Below are 15305 nucleotides of genomic sequence, written 5' to 3'. Positions count from 1 at the left end.
CAGATTTTTTTTTTTTTCCTCCAATTACATTTGAAAAGCTTTTTCAGTGGTTTTGCTGTAGTTGCACATTCACTTCCTCCTGAATCCACGGCCATGCGAGTCGTGAAGCACTTTGATGTGCTGAGTGAAGTTTAGCGTCCCCGGCGATTCGTTCGGCGTTCAGGTCGCCGTTAAAGGTTTCCCGTCATGTTTTGAGCGCTCCTCCGAGCGAGCGGATATATGAGCAAACGCAGCTCTGAAAGGATGTGGTCGACAGTGAGATGAGGAAGAAAGTGAGGAGGAAGGACTGCACCAGACTGAGCTTCGCCGACGGCGCTGCACAGAGAGAAAACACGCCAGCAAACACTCGGATTAATTTTTATTTTTCTAGTTGCTTCTCGAAGCTGCCCGGGTTCTTCTGAAGATGCACTGAGGATAAGAGTATGGAAGTGGAGGAGACCAGTGAGCCGAGGACTTCCTGGTAAGATGCTCTGCACTGAACACAGGAAGGTGGTGTATTCTAGTAGACTCAGGACTGCCACAAATTATATCTTAAACCTTCAAAACTGTTTTTAAAGCTACTTGATACTGTTGACTCATTCATTCAAAACTTGAGTTGCACAATAAATGAGGGTTTTCAAATGAATTAAAACGGTGGTCTGAAGATGTGAGCACTTCTTTTGAGTATTTGTTGAGAAGTTGGTATTTTTTCAGGTTTTCCGGTTCAGGTGAGACACACTCCATCTGTGATCATGCTGGGGTAAGCCGACCCGTCCACACTCCACCTGCTCTCACGGGACCGTCCGCTGGTTCTCAGCAAACTCACTGTCATAAACACTTGTTCTTTTAGAAGAAGAGAAAACAAGATTCGACCACTGAGGCAGTGGCCAGAATATTAGAGGTGAGTAATGAGTCCCATGCAGCAGTAAACTCATCTGTTTTTCTCTGTAACTAGCGGAAGTCAGTCAGCCTTACCTCTATGACCGCAATGCAGAGAGATCTGAACATTGTGGGCAGATGTAGAAGCTCGCAAACTATAGACTTCCACAATAATTTTCCATCACATCTTATTTGTTCTTCACTTTATTTTTTTTTATTTATTTTTTTTTTTTTACACAGTTTGAATTTTTGCTGTGTGATTTTTCACTATCAGCCAACTCATATTTTGCAAGAATACGTCTTCCCTGAAGGTGCTTCTCTCACAGTTGGTACATGGATTAAACAGCTGCTGTGGTTAGTGGGGCAAAAAAAAACAGGCAGACATCTTGTATTTTACTACAGAGCGCACAGTTTTAACCCTCTTCCTCTTCGAAAGACGTGCTCAGGAAATGAGTGCAGTGCACCTTGCAACATATCGCTCGACTCTTTTCACTTTCCCCCCTCAGCCTGTGTTAAGTTTCCTTTTTTTTTTTCTTTAATTTCTAGCAGGATGAAAATGAAGAGGCCGATGGTGAAATGATGTCAGACCTTGTGAATGATTCGGAGGTGAGGCGGCCTGCACATTTAAAAGTCGGTAACGGTCAGAGATCGGAGAACTCTCCACACCTTGATGAGTTTGAATCTTCATTCCGCTTCAGGAGCCCAGTAACAAAAGGGTGAAGCCTGTGGTGAAGTCCAACAGCCTGACGGGAGTCATCACCCCGGTGAAAACCCCCGCGCTGAAGCGCATTTCACAGAGCATCTCGGTAACAAAGCGCGTCCACGCTCCCGTTGTCCGGCGGAACGGCCGGCTGATGAACTTTCACACGCAGATCGTCATCTGCTCCTCTCTTTTCACAGCGCTCCATTAGTTTTCGCACAGAGGCCCGACCTTTGCCCTCCACCCCGCTGCGCGCTCGCACAAAGGCCTCGTCGTTTCCACGCCGGCGGAGCAGTCAGTGCTGGAGCGACACCGTGGAGAGTCACGACCTCACGGCCAAGGAGATAAAACGCCAAGAGGTGTGGAACACGGCGCGTTTAAGCTCGTTCACGAGACCGACCGGTCTGCAGTGGTTATTAAGTGCATTAAGACGTTTTGCTGGAATGGATTATGTGGGTCAGGCGGTGGGCGGGCCGACACGCATCTCTTCGTTTCTCTGAAGCTGCTTTGAAAGAGGATGTGAGCTGGCAGCGGATTCAACTTCCTCTGTTGAACAATCAGCTGTGAGAGTTCATGCCGTATCATTGTTCCCAGCGACACGCTGCAGCTGAATGTTTGTCCTCGCACACAGGTGATCTATGAGCTGACTCAGGGGGAGAGGCAGCTGATAGACGACCTCAGTCTGGTGAAAAAGGTACACGGTTCAGAAACGTCGAATGCACTTCCTTTATATCGATTTCAACTGATCAAACGGCGATATCTTGATCTTGGCCGCCTGTTTCGGCTGTGTTGTCAGGTGTACTATGAACCCATGCTGAAGCTGGACATAATGACAGAGAGCGAGCTCGGTCAGATATTTGGTACTCTGGACTCACTCATTCCCCTCCACCAAGGTAAATCCTCTTTTCTGAGTGTCTCACGTCCAGATCATGTTTAAAAAAAACTAAAACCCTCCACCGTCCGGGTCTTATTTCTTCTGTCCCAGATCTTCTGAGTCGTCTGGAGCGTCTGAGGGGTTCAGAGAAGACGGTGGGAGAGGTGGGCACCACTCTCATGGACTGGGTGAGCGTTTAAAAAAAAAAAAAAAAAAAAAAAACAGCTGTTCAAGCCTCCATCCGTCTCTGCAGTTCCTCTCTGCTTCACCCTCCTTACCCAACTTCACTTCTCTTCCCTCCTCGCTCCTCCCGCCATCTTTCTCTGGGCAGTTCCCCTGTCTGGACGCCTACGTCACGTACTGCTGTAACCAGGTGGGGGCCAAAGCTTTGCTGGACCAGAAGAAGCAGGAGAAGCGCGTGGAGCAGTTCCTGCGCCTGTGTCAGGAGTCCTCCTTCAGCAGGAAGCTGGACTTGTGGAACTTTCTGGATCTCCCCCGGAGCCGCTTGGTCAAATACCCTCTGCTGCTGAGGGAGATACAGAAGTGCACGCCGCCAGAGCACCCGGACGAGGACACGTTACCTGAGGCTGTGAGTAGGCGTCCTCTGTTAACGCGCACACACACACACACACACACACCAAGGTCGAACCGTCCTCCACACTTCGGATTTGCATCGTGTGACATTTCTGTGCAGCTCCTCGTTATGTCATCTCGGGGCCGCGACTGAGCCAGCGCTTCAGGAGCAGCAAAAAAATAAATAAAAAAATCCCTCTTCTCTCAGCTCATAACAAACATGCTCTCTGTGAGACGGTTAAAGATTTCCCACAGACACATTTCATGCAGGGTGTTTGAAGAAACTCTGCGAACCGTAACCCACAAACGCCGAGCTATTTGGGGTTTGCAGCGTTACGAACACTCTATGTTTGTACCCAGTGTCATTATTTCCAATTACGCTATCTGTCACTCTGCAAGTGAGGGAAATGTACAATACCTCGCACGATCATGCCTCTCCAAGGCAGAAAGAGCAGAATGTTATAAACCATTACCTGTAATAACGGTAATCTTATGAGCTGTCATCGATTTGAAAGTAATAAGAAGCCATTCGCTACGTTTCCAGTCTGTAATCATGACTCACAGGAAATAAGTGTGTCGCTACTTCGGCTGTCTCACTGCGGTGTTTTAAAGTCACAAAAACAGGATGCCACCAGTCCGGTGCCACCACAGAACATCTGATTCTAATAATCCCACTTCATGCATGTGCTTCTAAATATAAACAGCAAGTGAAAAGAGTTTCTGTGTCAGATGTCTGAGGTCTGGACTGGGGGATGGGACCGAAAAACAGATTGCTCCATAATGCATGTGGTACTTTGTTCTCCTCAGCTGGAGCTCATCCAAAGCATCGTTGCTGAAGTCAACAAGAAGACGGGAGAGGCCGAGTGTCAGTTTTACCGGCGGGGCCTCGTCTACCTCGAGGAGAGTCAGCGGCTGCCGGAGATCCAGCAGTCGCGCTTCCTCTACTGCCACGGAGAGCTCAAGAACAATAAGGGCCAGGTAGATCTACAGAGTAACGCTTCAGACACAACAGGAACATCTGGAGGGAATAATCTCAGGCCTGACTGTCGGATCTCCTCTGTCAGCGGCTGCATGTGTTCCTGTTCGAGCTGGCGCTGGTGCTGACCAGACCCGGAGAGGACCGAGAGGGCGCTCAGGTGTTTCAGGTGTACAGACAGCCTCTGCCCAACGCCCTCATCAACCTGGAGGAGATCCCGGACGGCGAGGCTGCAGGAGGAGGCAGCTTCAGAGGAGCCTTCACCGGAGGAAACGATAAAGGTAGAGTATTCACCCAAGAAATAGGATGATAAAGGAATTAAAGTGAGGAATTAACAAAATGAAATAAATATTTAGAGGCTGTCCTACCACTGTGGGGGGGAAACCACAGGATAGACTCAAAACTCCTCACCGAAGTGCCTAAAAACAATACCGAGACGCCGTCGGCAGACAGCTTCTGATTTCTATAGAATTACTGTGCAATCTGAACACTTCCGCGTCAGGTTTGTAACTGACGGTTACTGCCTGTTCAGACCTTCAGATGTTTGTAATGAGTCAGTAATGAGTCAGAACGGATCTCAGGATGCTCACTCACCTAACTGCTGGGGTGTCAAACATAAGGCCCGTGGGCCAGAACCAGCCCACAAGAGGCTGCAATCCAGCTCAGCTCGCAGAACCAAAGATATTCTGTTTTTTCAACAATTAGATGAGCAGAGTCAACACAACACTGAGACCTAAGCTGAGATACTGATGATGCTGCACTGAAAGATAGCTACCGCTTAGCAAAAATACAAACTAGCATTAGCATCAAACTCATGCTGTCAGGATGTGTTTGTCAAATGATACATAATGCAACAATGAAAGAAGATTATTTTTTGGACATTTCACAGTATTTTGCTTCAGAAGGTTTCATTAAAATTGGCTTTATGTTTGATTGTCATCATTTTTCGTGGTAATTGTTTGGTTTTTGACAAAATACACATTTTCATCATGTATCACGTCAAGGAAAAAAAAACTTTAAAGTTTAAATTTAAAAGTTATGATGATACTATTTTTCCAGTCCGGCCCTCTCAGAATGAGACTGTCCCGTACACAGCCTCTGAACTAAATTGTGACACCCCCGCCTCATCCTTCAGTGCTAACCTCTCAGTTTCCCCTCCTCCCTTCCTCTCTCTTTCCATCCCACAGTGAAGAACTGCTTCCGAGTGAGCAGCAGGGGGCGCTCCAAAGCTCACCCTTACAGCCTGCAGGCCAATGACTCCTTCAGCAAGCAGCAGTGGATCACCTGCCTGCGACAGGCCATCGTCCAGTCCCGGGACAGGACCTCTCACACCAGCCAGTCGCAGCTCCCCCCTCAGGCCGACCCCGACCTGTACCACATAGCCGAGCTCAGCCTCAGCTCGGACACGGAGATGGCGGACCACACCAGCCGCTGACTGTCAGTCACACGGAGCGCCTGGCGTCCCGTGGAGTCTCCACAGTGGTGTACATTGACACTGTAGCAATAAAATAGGACTGTCAGTTATAGATGACTGTGCCCAGACTCATGCAAAGAATGTTCAGTTGTATTTTTTTTTCCTGTTTTTTTTTTTTTGTTTTTTTGTGTGATTGCGCTGATATGTTCCTTCAGACCTGGAAATTTTTATTGCTGAATGTGAATTTATTGTGGAAAATGTTCTTGTTGTATTTTAATAAACTGACACTCAAAAGATTGTTGAGGTGCTGATGCCAAAGTACACAAACACAAGTCTAAGTATAGCCAAAGAGATCTGCGGAGAAAAGATTAGAGATGATTATCCTCCCTCCCTCTCTCGGTTCACTCTCTCTCTTTCTCCCTGACACCGGTGACAGGGCAGAGGAGAGAGGTAGACTTTCAGTCCGAGCCCACAGACACACAGTGAAACAGTAGACGGGCCCTTATGCATTTTTAACAGCTCAGCAGATGATGGGAACAGTTTGGTTGGGACAGTTTGTCCGCGGATAGAGAGGCCAAGTGATCAGGTGAGTCCACATCGCTCTGTTTACTTCTTCGTCCTGCTGTATTTCTCAGGAAATTGTTCACATTTGAACTTAGCTTCCAGGAGTTTGACTTTATGTTAGCGTTTGACGGCAATGATTCGGCATTGATTGATCTGTTTTGAGACGGGTATGTTTTGTTTCATGTGTTGCGTAACGAGCTCTTCTGAAAAGATTCGACTCACGTTAAACTCATAATGAACACTGAGCATGAGTTCCTCTAAAGTATTCCTATTTTGTAGCCAATAGGTCAGGTCCTGACATTGTTGTGTTATCTGTAAGACCGTCCCGGGTTCTCATGAATGTGGTAATTACGAGAATGATCTGGATCTGTGACGCGCAGTAGATCAACTTAATCTATCCAAGTTAAGGATTACCTGAGGAGATCCTCATTCACAAATAAACCTGTTCTTTCTCACTCAGCCGTGGACGTCACCCTCATGTATTTCCTGGAAAGAGTTATAAGAGCAATCCCTGGTTCTTCAGTCCTGAAAGAAGGGGCCGTTTCTCAGGATCACTTCCACTGGGATCTTCTAACCTTTGACCCTGCACGCCGAAAAAATTAAGAGGTGATTTTTGAGTACAAGCAACCGGACTGTGGTTTCTTCTGGAAAGGCCTTGACTCTGCGCCAGGAGCTGGTTTGATCGGAGTAACAGAGGATGCCCGGATCGAGCGGCGTCAACGTGGAGGGCTCCTGTGAGGCCCTGTGTCGAACCCTGGTGTCCCAGAACGGCCTCCAGAGAGAGACGGCGGACATCTCCCAGTCCGTCCTCTACACGTCGCTCATGGGCCTGCTGCTGGTCACCGACAACGAGGTGGGAACACATCCGACAGGAACGAAACCACTGATGCAAACTCTTATTTAAATGTGCATTTAAGGAGCATCACAAATTGTGTAAAGGCATTAAGGGGGAATACACACCAACACACACGTGTTTAAGCACCTGTCAGCACTCCTGGGTTTCTAATAGGATAAACGCTGGAGGCTGACCTCCTTTTAGCCCCTCTTGTTATGCTAATGAGATAATAAGGCTAAATCTGTCCTGCCAAAGTTATATACACACTGACATGGCTGGGTCAAGGCAAGCAGACAGTCACATGTGGCTTGGGAACAGCCAGAGGTTAAATATTGGGAGGAACACCGTAATCTTCCAGGGTCCACGTGTCTGAAGAAAGTCACAGTCTGTGATTGTTTTCTGTTGACTTTTAAATCTACAGAAAGAACAGCTCACCATAGGAAGTGGAAGAGTTGGCCTTAGAAACATCGGAAACACGGTGAGTCCTCCAACACTTGTGAAATGCCTGTGGATTATTTCTGTCTCGGCCCGCTCACTTTTTCCTCCTCCGTGTTTCGGACTCAGTGTTTCCTGAACGCAGTCGTCCAGTGTTTGTCTCACACACGTGGACTGCGGGACTACTGCCTCCTCCAGTCCTACAAGCGGGAGAAGTTCTCCAAGGAGGAGGCCAAGCTTATGGAGGGTGAGTTTCTGTTCCTCGCCACTCATGTGTTTTTCAGTCATTTCTTTTCACCTGTGCTCATTGCTGCTTGTCTTCTCCCGCCAGCTTTCTCCCAGGTGCTGTCCGGCCTCTGGGAAGCGAAGGGAGATGCAGTCGTGAATCCCCGACAGCTTTATTCTGTCTTCAAAGACGCCGTGCCTTACTTCAGCGGTTACAGGTGAGGATGTGGATCGGGTTTTTGCTGATCCTGTCGGTGACATCCATGATTCCAAGACGTTTCTTTCTCCGTCAACAGTCAGCAGGATGCTCAGGAATTCCTCCGGTTCCTTCTGGACAAACTGCACACGGAAATAAACCGCAGGCCGTATGTAAGACGAGTGGAGAGGGAAGTTGAACAAAAATATGCCAGATTTAGGTGTGTATATTCACAAGCAAAAGTATCCACCCAACTGTCATGGCTTTCAGTGTCCCCGTAGTTTGCGTCTTCTTTAAAATTTCTTGTTCTTCGTTAGGCTTTCGGAGGAGGCGGCCGTCATGTGGAAGAAGCACTTGGAGAGAGATGACAGTATGATAGTCGGTAAGGAGTCGCTCTCTTCGCTCCCCTCTGCACCATAAACTCAGCCAACATGAATATCCGTCCCTCCTCTTGCCGCAGACCTGTTCTCGGGTCAGCTGCGGAGCTCGCTGCATTGCTCGGTCTGCTCTCACTACTCCAACACGTTCGACGTGTTCTGTGACCTGTCGCTGCCGATCCCCAAGAGGAGCGCCGCGGGAGAGGTCACGCTCAGGGAGTGCCTGGACCTTTTCTCTCAGGAGGAGAAGCTAGACAAGGAGAATTCACCCGTAAGTCAAAGACACGTTATCACATCTGTGGGATTAAAACTCGATAAAACTGATACTCTGTGCGTGGAGCTGGTTAAATCAAAAAGTCTTTCTGCGTCTTTGGCTCAGAAGTTGTGTTCAATATTTCAAATATATTAGTTTTTCTTGTTTTTATGCATGTATATTATTAAAAAAAACATGAAGGAATGAAGCTAAATGCCTTTTCAAGACTTAATACAACCAACAGCATAACTATCCAAACATATATAATCAGTCAATTAACTTTGTGGAGTTGTCTTTTGTACTTATTTATGATGTTTGTTCATCCATTTCTTTCAGATGTGTGAGCGGTGTAACCGGCGTACGGAGTGCACGAAGCGGCTCTCCATCCAAAGGTTCCCCCAGGTCATCGTGATCCGTATCCTCCGAAACACAATTCACTCTGACCAACATTACTGACAAGTTCTCAGGCTCAGAAAAGGACGATGATGATGATGACGATGACGATGATTCTTCTTAACGGTCTGAATCAGATCTGAATCGCTTCACCACCTCCAGGTGGTCCATCAGTAAGAGCACAGTGTACGTGTCCTTCCCTCTCACCAACCTGGACCTGGGACCCTACGGCCCTGCTGACTGCGGTAACGCCTCCACTTTGGCACGTTTGGCTGTGTGCTGTAGAAATCTGGTGAAAAGTTGAAGATGAGGAGGTGATAAAACAGGCCACTTGTTTTATTTGGCTTTGCGGGGACGGTCTGCTGCTTTATGTGAATGTTATTAGTGTTGTCAAAATGAGTTCTACAACTTTACTTCACTGATAAATAATTTATTTCACAATATGACAATCAAAACTTTTCCGAGGAATAAGGAACATAAAGTGTTTGTATTTGACCTTGAGTGCAGGAGAAGAGTTTTCGAATCCTTGTCAGTATAGAAACGGTCCATGAAGCAGCTTTACTGTCTTGTTGTGATGGCGCTTTTTAATGAGAGCGCCCAAATAGCCTTTTTTTCCCCCAGTTGAATGATTCCACAGTTTGTAAACTTAAGAGACTGAAACCGGTAGTTCTGAGAAACAAACAGAGTGAGTCATTTTGACTATCTTTGTCCCCGCAGGCTCGGTTCTGTATGATTTATATGCTATATGTAACCATGCTGGCACGGTGAACATGGGGCATTACACCGCCTGCTGTGCGGATGAGAACGGCTGGTGCTTTTACAACGATTCCAGGTAAGATTAACCCCGCACCCTCATCATTTACTCCTCACGCATGATAATCAGAGGTCTACATTAGCATTCTGTGCTGACACCTCCTTTTTTATGTATCCATCCTCCATTTATCCATCTACAGTGTGTCTCCGCTCACAGTGAGCCAGCTACAGACCAATCAAGCCTATGTGCTGTTCTACCAGCGCAGCAACAGCGCCGCAACCATCAGGAAGTAGAGCCGGGAATGGCTGAGCCAGGCAGCCAATCAGGGAAACGTTACCTCCAGTGTCCATAGAAACCCATAGAAGCTGCAGTGTTTGTACTTCTTACATCTCTAAACTTCTCCATCTCAGTGGGCATGTCCTTAAATGAACTCCAAGAGGGAGGAGGGGGAAGGACTTGAGCAGATGATCTCCCCTCCTCAGTGAGAGAGCTGAGACTACAGCCTTAAGAGTCTCTGCCCCAGTTCTCAGGCAGGACTCAGGGATGTACTTGAACACTACGCAGAGCTCTGAACACAACTGTGATTCATGCTTGCAAATATCAACTCGGATAAACAAAACAAAACCTCTGATGGAACAGAAAGTATGCATCATCCTATGAGACGTTACATACACATGTATGTTAACTCAAAACTATATAACATTTTGCAGCAAGAACATTTAAAAAAAAAAACATGTTCCAACAACTTTAATGACTTCATGACTTTGAAAAACTGTAAAAAGTTCAACAACGTGATGAAATGTTTGAGATGAAACTGCAAAGTCTGTAAAAAGACAATGTGAATGTGAATGATGGAAGCCGAGTTGTGTAGGAAGGTACATCAGGACAGAAACTTTACCTGTGACCTCCAGAAGAGAAGCCAGGATCCTTTAGGTGACAAGAACTGTCAACAGATTCTGTTCAAGCTCAGCTCTTTGGCTTCAGTCACTAATGTAGTTTGGAGGTTAAAGAAAAGCAGCACCCAAACATTGGCATACAATTGAATGAAATGCTCATTGAAATGCTCTTATTTGATTTCAGCTTTTGTGAAAATATACTCCAAACATGTGTAGCCTATGCTTTGTGCTTCCAATGTCAGTCTGCTACCGGCAATTAACTGTGAACATTGAAATTGGATTTAAAATTTATAATCATTCCTTTGTATATATGTATTTACTGATTCTTTTTTACCTTTGTGTTTACTGTTGTAGCAAAAAATATTTTGTACATAAAACACACATCACTCAACTGAATGTATTGCATTTATCTTTAAATTATTGAACTGTAACAATCAATAAAATACCAAAACTCAAATTTTTTTGTCAAGATGTGATTATTGATGCCATTCCATTGCTTTATTAATAGAGAATGAAGAATAACTATGGGTGAGTGCAGGGTACAGCCACACAGGGTGGGCAAACACAAAGAGACATAATTACACACTCACATTCACACCTCGGGGTGATTCAGACTCACAGATTAAACTCATATGCGTGTTTTTGGACAGTGGCAGGAGTATCCTGAGGAAACATCCATATGTGGAGAACAAGTTAACTCTAAAGGAAAATGTATTGTTAGGTCAGACATGGACAACTGACAGCTGCAGGGCACATGTTGCCCCTATCACCAGATGTTACAGCCCATGAGCCAATTTTCAAAAAATAATAAGTAGATCTTGTTGCAGGTAATGGTTGGATGATGGTAATTTTATGCACATTTGAACCAGTAAAAATGCTCCAGAGTACTGGATTACAGGGTTCATTTAATAAACGAAACATCAATTGGATGCATATTTATTGAAATTAGAGTCATATAATTGTACTTTTCATTGAATTAATAATAATAATAATAATAATAATAATAATAATAATAATAATTATTATTATTATTATTATTATTATTATTATCATTGCTGTTTCTGCTCTTAAAACTTGTAAACTTGATAAAGAAATAATTATTGCACAGAATTCATCCAACAGCAGCATGTACTTGTAGAGCAAGTCCCATCAGTAGCAGCCATGATACTGAAAGACATTTAATCAATGAGGAAAACTGAAGAGATCAAAACGCAGAAGTGAAACCGGCAGCGAGCTGGGTATCGTGACGTCACCACGCACATGCGTACGGACGGTGGGCGGAGCCATCGAGTCGGTCAGGAAGAGGAGAAAGGCGGACAGAGGAACATTAAAGGTAAGAAAATTCACCGACAGCCTTCAAACTACAAACCTTTTTCGATACGGACACGGCAGCGTGCAAGCATTGCGACGAGGGTCGTAGTTTTCGGGAGAAAACCCGGGTGTCAGTATTCCAAACCTCGCGGAACCCCGTTAGCTTCAAGCTAGCAGATGCTGCCTGGTTTGACAGGCCTGACTGAAGTGCACAGCCCCCCAGCAGGAAGGGGGACACGGCAGGGAAGATTCCCCTGGACCGGGGACACCGCTGAGCGCTCTGAACACGCTTTCCACTCTGGTCATTTTTCTCGTTCACATTTTTGACGTAACAAACACCAAACATGTTTTAATGATGGGGCGTTGCTGTTCTCCAGTACCCGGCTGGCTGCAAGCCTCGCTGAGCCCCTATTTACACCAAGTAGTAAACCAATAATTGCGCCTCACAGAGCATTAAAACTGTTGTTTTCCCACGTTATTCCTGTCTGTGTTTGGATGATTATCGTTGTACTATGCTACCCTGATTATACATTCTTGTTTGGGCTCTTTTTGCAGAGATGGCTGCTATCAGGAAGAAGTTGGTGATAGTTGGAGATGGAGCTTGTGGGAAGACCTGTCTGCTCATCGTCTTCAGTAAGGACCAGTTCCCAGAAGTCTACGTTCCCACTGTGTTCGAGAACTATGTGGCAGACATTGAAGTGGATGGCAAACAGGTGAGACATCTGGGGCCGATCCCAGTTAACGTGGAGGTGAAGAGGTACATCTGGACAAGTCAGTTGCCCATGTCAAGATAAACATTCACACCCAAGTAATTTAGGTTCACCAGTTGTCCTCACATGCATGGTTTTTGGACTGTGGGAGAACGTGTAAACTCCACACAGAAAGGTATGGGTGGTATTTGATTAAATGACCATCTTGCTATGGAGCAAGAGCACTGCTGTGCAGCCCTGCACTCATTCAGAAGAGGGAAATGCAAAGAAATGTGATGTTATCAGCTGTCTCCTTCTGTCTGTCAAAAACTTTAAAACATTCAACTTGGTTTTTGGGACACTTAATAATTATAACTTTTTGAAACCACTGGATAATTGGTATTCATTTACACACAATGCATTAGGAGACTTTTTAGTAATTACTTTGTCTTTTTCCCCATCATAAAGATATTATGATACATAAATTATACTCTGAGACTCTTGTTAGTGTCCCAGTATTTAGTATAATATTGGTTTGTATCATGCGTTTTGATGGGCTGTCTTTACATTAAAGACTGCATTTCTTCATATTGTGTTTATGCTGTGCTGTCATTCTCTTTTCTCAGGTAGAGCTAGCACTTTGGGATACAGCAGGTCAGGAGGACTATGACAGACTCAGGCCCCTCTCCTACCCCGACACTGATGTTATCCTCATGTGCTTCTCGGTGGATAGCCCTGACAGTTTAGGTCTGCTTTGAACTACACTCAAATAATCAAACACTTTAGTAAAGCACAGTTCTTTTATGTTTGCATCATTGGTATTTTTTCATTCCTCTAACTGTAGAGAATATTCCAGAGAAGTGGACCCCTGAAGTGAAACACTTCTGCCCAAATGTTCCCATCATCCTGGTGGGCAATAAAAAAGATCTGCGCAATGACGAGCACACCAGACGAGAGCTTGCAAAGATGAAACAGGTAAGCTTTACGGTTGAAAGAAATAGCAGGATGTTGAAAGTTTGTCATTATAAATATAACACAAATACTTCTCCGTGCCCTGTGTTTCCAGGAACCAGTTAAATACGATGATGGCAAAGAGATGGCGAGTCGCATCAGTGCCTACGGCTACCAAGAGTGTTCTGCCAAAACCAAAGATGGTGTAAGGGAAGTCTTTGAGTTGGCAACTAAAGCGGCTTTGCAGGCCAAGAAACGTGGCAAGAAGTCCATCTGCCTTGTGTTATAGGCTCCCAGAGGAGAAGGAGCTGCCCTTAAGCACAGATGAACAGGGCAGCTTCTTTTGAACTTTGTGATGTGGGGAAATATTTGGGTGGGTGGGGCAGAAAAGTTCTGCAGATGCTCGCTTTCTGATCACCTGATGACCCTCAGTAAAATTCAAGCAGATCTGAAAATCTTTGATAGTGTTTTACACTTTGGTTCTTGTTCTACAGATTCATTTGTCTGCTTTTTTTTTCCTCTTGCATCTATCAAAACATTTTCAGATCTCCAGGTGGACAGCGGCGGTGCTCGGGGTAGAGGGTGATTCGAGGTTGAGTTTATGCTAACAGGGGTTAAAATGTGCCATGTTGGGAATGGAGGGAGAAAATGGTCTTCACCGGGCCAAAGACAATGGAAATACAAGAAAGACAGAAGAACTAACATTAAAAAAAGGTTTGAATTAAGACCATTTCTAAGTGGATCTTACACAGTATCGCCTACATGTAGTGCCTTGAGAGCAGCGGTCAAGAAAAAGTGGGTTGAGGTGTAGGGATTCTTAACTTAGGGTATTATTTGTCATTTGTAGTGTCCACACTTTGCATTTGTGAATGCTTTCTCCCTGTCACTGGCTCGGCTCCTTCAGGCCCTTTTCATTTGACTCAGGCCCTATGCGCAGGGGTATGCCTAAACTAGATTGTATGAGATATTTTCCCATACTGAATTACTTATACTTTAGAGTGCGTGTATGCAACTGTATGGTAGTCTCTTTTATCCAGTGCAGCTCTGCATGCGGTGAATGTGTGTATATTTGTGTGCTTGTGTATTAACATATGTGTCTATGTACTGTATGCATGGAAAGGCCTTCCACGTCACTGATCTAACCCTTTGTTTCCATGCCAAAGTTACCCCGGACAGCCACGTTTCATGGCTCAGACGGGTAATGGAATAACAGCTACTCAGAGTGACATAGAAGCCTTCACTTTACTGGAAGACATTGTACTATAGCCAGAGGCACAATCAGGTTAAACATTCAAGTTTTTAGGACCTTTTATTGTGTATACCAGATATTGATTTGATTGTGTTAATCAGTGGGTCAAATCATGAATGGTGTAGTTGATAAGTTGAATCTTATTTTAAATAGCTGATACTAGGCTTATCTTATTACTATAATGTCTATTATGTACTGTCTGTCTTACAGAGCATTGTAAGAACATGTTCATGATGTGTATTTCAAGTTTGCCTTTTACTCCCACTCACCCCATTCCCCCCTTTTCATGATATTGTCCTTATTGTATTATATAACTTTTTATTGCTGATGTCTCTAATTTTCTTATATTATATTTTAATCATTTACTTAATCCTGCTGTTACGATCAGCTAATGTCAGTTAAATGATGGATTATAATCGCTTTTTTGTCTCATTTAAGGCAAGGTTACAGCTGAGGTGCTGGGCTATATGGTTTTGTTGGGGGTGGGCTGCTAGAGCTGTTTCACTTCTTTTTGGTTTTTGTACTGTGATATGTGGGGATTTCTGGATTTTATTCATTCCCCTTAAATCTGTTATTGGGGTTTTCTGTTGTAAGGTATTTATGTGTTTTTGATCATTAATGATTACGGTTTTCCCCTATATTTTTTGGCATTAATTTACTCTTTTTCCTGAAATAATAAAAAACCCTGTAACCTGACTTGTGTGATGTATTGATTTCGTGTCCATGGGGGAGGCTTTCTGGATTAAATAACACTGCTGTCCTCCTGGATTATCATTTATGGG

General features: G+C 44.8%; 3 protein-coding genes across 7 annotated transcripts in view; all 3 read left to right on the top strand.

The window, feature by feature from the left end:
* LOC115408633 (rho-related GTP-binding protein RhoA-D) overlaps positions 1-15219 on the top strand; it is a 644285-nt gene extending 629066 nt beyond the window's left edge. Inside the window, exons 1-5 of one of the 2 annotated variants that reach the window (XM_030119481.1) lie at positions 11585-11656; positions 12190-12347; positions 12950-13070; positions 13168-13298; positions 13390-15219. In XM_030119481.1, coding sequence (XP_029975341.1) covers positions 12192-12347; positions 12950-13070; positions 13168-13298; positions 13390-13563 — 582 coding nt within the window. In that variant the 5' untranslated portion in view covers positions 11585-11656; positions 12190-12191 and the 3' untranslated portion in view covers positions 13564-15219. Of the gene's footprint in view, positions 1-11584; positions 11657-12189; positions 12348-12949; positions 13071-13167; positions 13299-13389 lie in introns of those variants that run through there. The other variant, XM_030119483.1, reaches the window with a different exon arrangement.
* Positions 257-5692, top strand: arhgef3l (Rho guanine nucleotide exchange factor (GEF) 3, like). 4 transcript variants are annotated; one of them, XM_030119454.1, is made up of 13 exons: positions 257-460; positions 694-707; positions 830-880; positions 1405-1464; positions 1557-1664; positions 1759-1917; positions 2190-2252; positions 2355-2451; positions 2544-2620; positions 2764-3021; positions 3813-3983; positions 4070-4262; positions 5169-5692. In XM_030119454.1, exons 4-13 carry the CDS (start codon positions 1435-1437, stop codon positions 5414-5416), a joined length of 1404 nt encoding a protein of 467 aa, XP_029975314.1. In that variant the 5' UTR covers positions 257-460; positions 694-707; positions 830-880; positions 1405-1434; the 3' UTR covers positions 5417-5692. The 4 variants fall into 4 exon arrangements, with proteins under 4 accessions (XP_029975314.1, XP_029975313.1, XP_029975312.1 ...); XM_030119453.1 differs by having other exon boundaries at positions 694-739; positions 1408-1464; XM_030119452.1 differs by having other exon boundaries at positions 694-739.
* Positions 6420-10774, top strand: usp21 (ubiquitin specific peptidase 21). The gene is made up of 11 exons (XM_030119460.1): positions 6420-6812; positions 7216-7272; positions 7359-7476; positions 7561-7672; positions 7751-7870; positions 7968-8032; positions 8111-8298; positions 8617-8695; positions 8811-8918; positions 9391-9505; positions 9627-10774. Exons 1-11 carry the CDS (start codon positions 6657-6659, stop codon positions 9718-9720), a joined length of 1212 nt encoding a protein of 403 aa, XP_029975320.1. The 5' UTR covers positions 6420-6656; the 3' UTR covers positions 9721-10774.
* Positions 15220-15305: the final 86 nt, after the last annotated feature.

The sequence above is a fragment of the Salarias fasciatus genome, chromosome 20 (assembly GCF_902148845.1).
Source record: "Salarias fasciatus chromosome 20, fSalaFa1.1, whole genome shotgun sequence".
Classification (NCBI taxonomy): Eukaryota; Metazoa; Chordata; class Actinopteri; order Blenniiformes; family Blenniidae; genus Salarias; species Salarias fasciatus.
Note: the sequence above shows the minus strand (reverse complement) of the source record. Positions and strands in the feature narration are given on the sequence as shown.

Bases quoted from the DNA above. Each gene is read 5' to 3' on its own strand.
- arhgef3l (XM_030119452.1), top strand. From the start codon at position 423: ATGGAAGTGGAGGAGACCAGTGAGCCGAGGACTTCCTG. The intron at 1,918-2,189 runs GTGTGGAACACG...CCTCGCACACAG, and splicing joins AGGAGATAAAACGCCAAGAG to GTGATCTATGAGCTGACTCA. The intron at 2,452-2,543 runs GTAAATCCTCTT...CTTCTGTCCCAG, and splicing joins ACTCATTCCCCTCCACCAAG to ATCTTCTGAGTCGTCTGGAG.
- usp21 (XM_030119460.1), top strand. From the start codon at position 6,657: ATGCCCGGATCGAGCGGCGTCAACGTGGAGGGCTCCTGTGAGGCCCTG. The intron at 8,033-8,110 runs GTAAGGAGTCGC...CTCTTGCCGCAG, and splicing joins AGATGACAGTATGATAGTCG to ACCTGTTCTCGGGTCAGCTG. The intron at 9,506-9,626 runs GTAAGATTAACC...ATCCATCTACAG, and splicing joins TGCTTTTACAACGATTCCAG to TGTGTCTCCGCTCACAGTGA.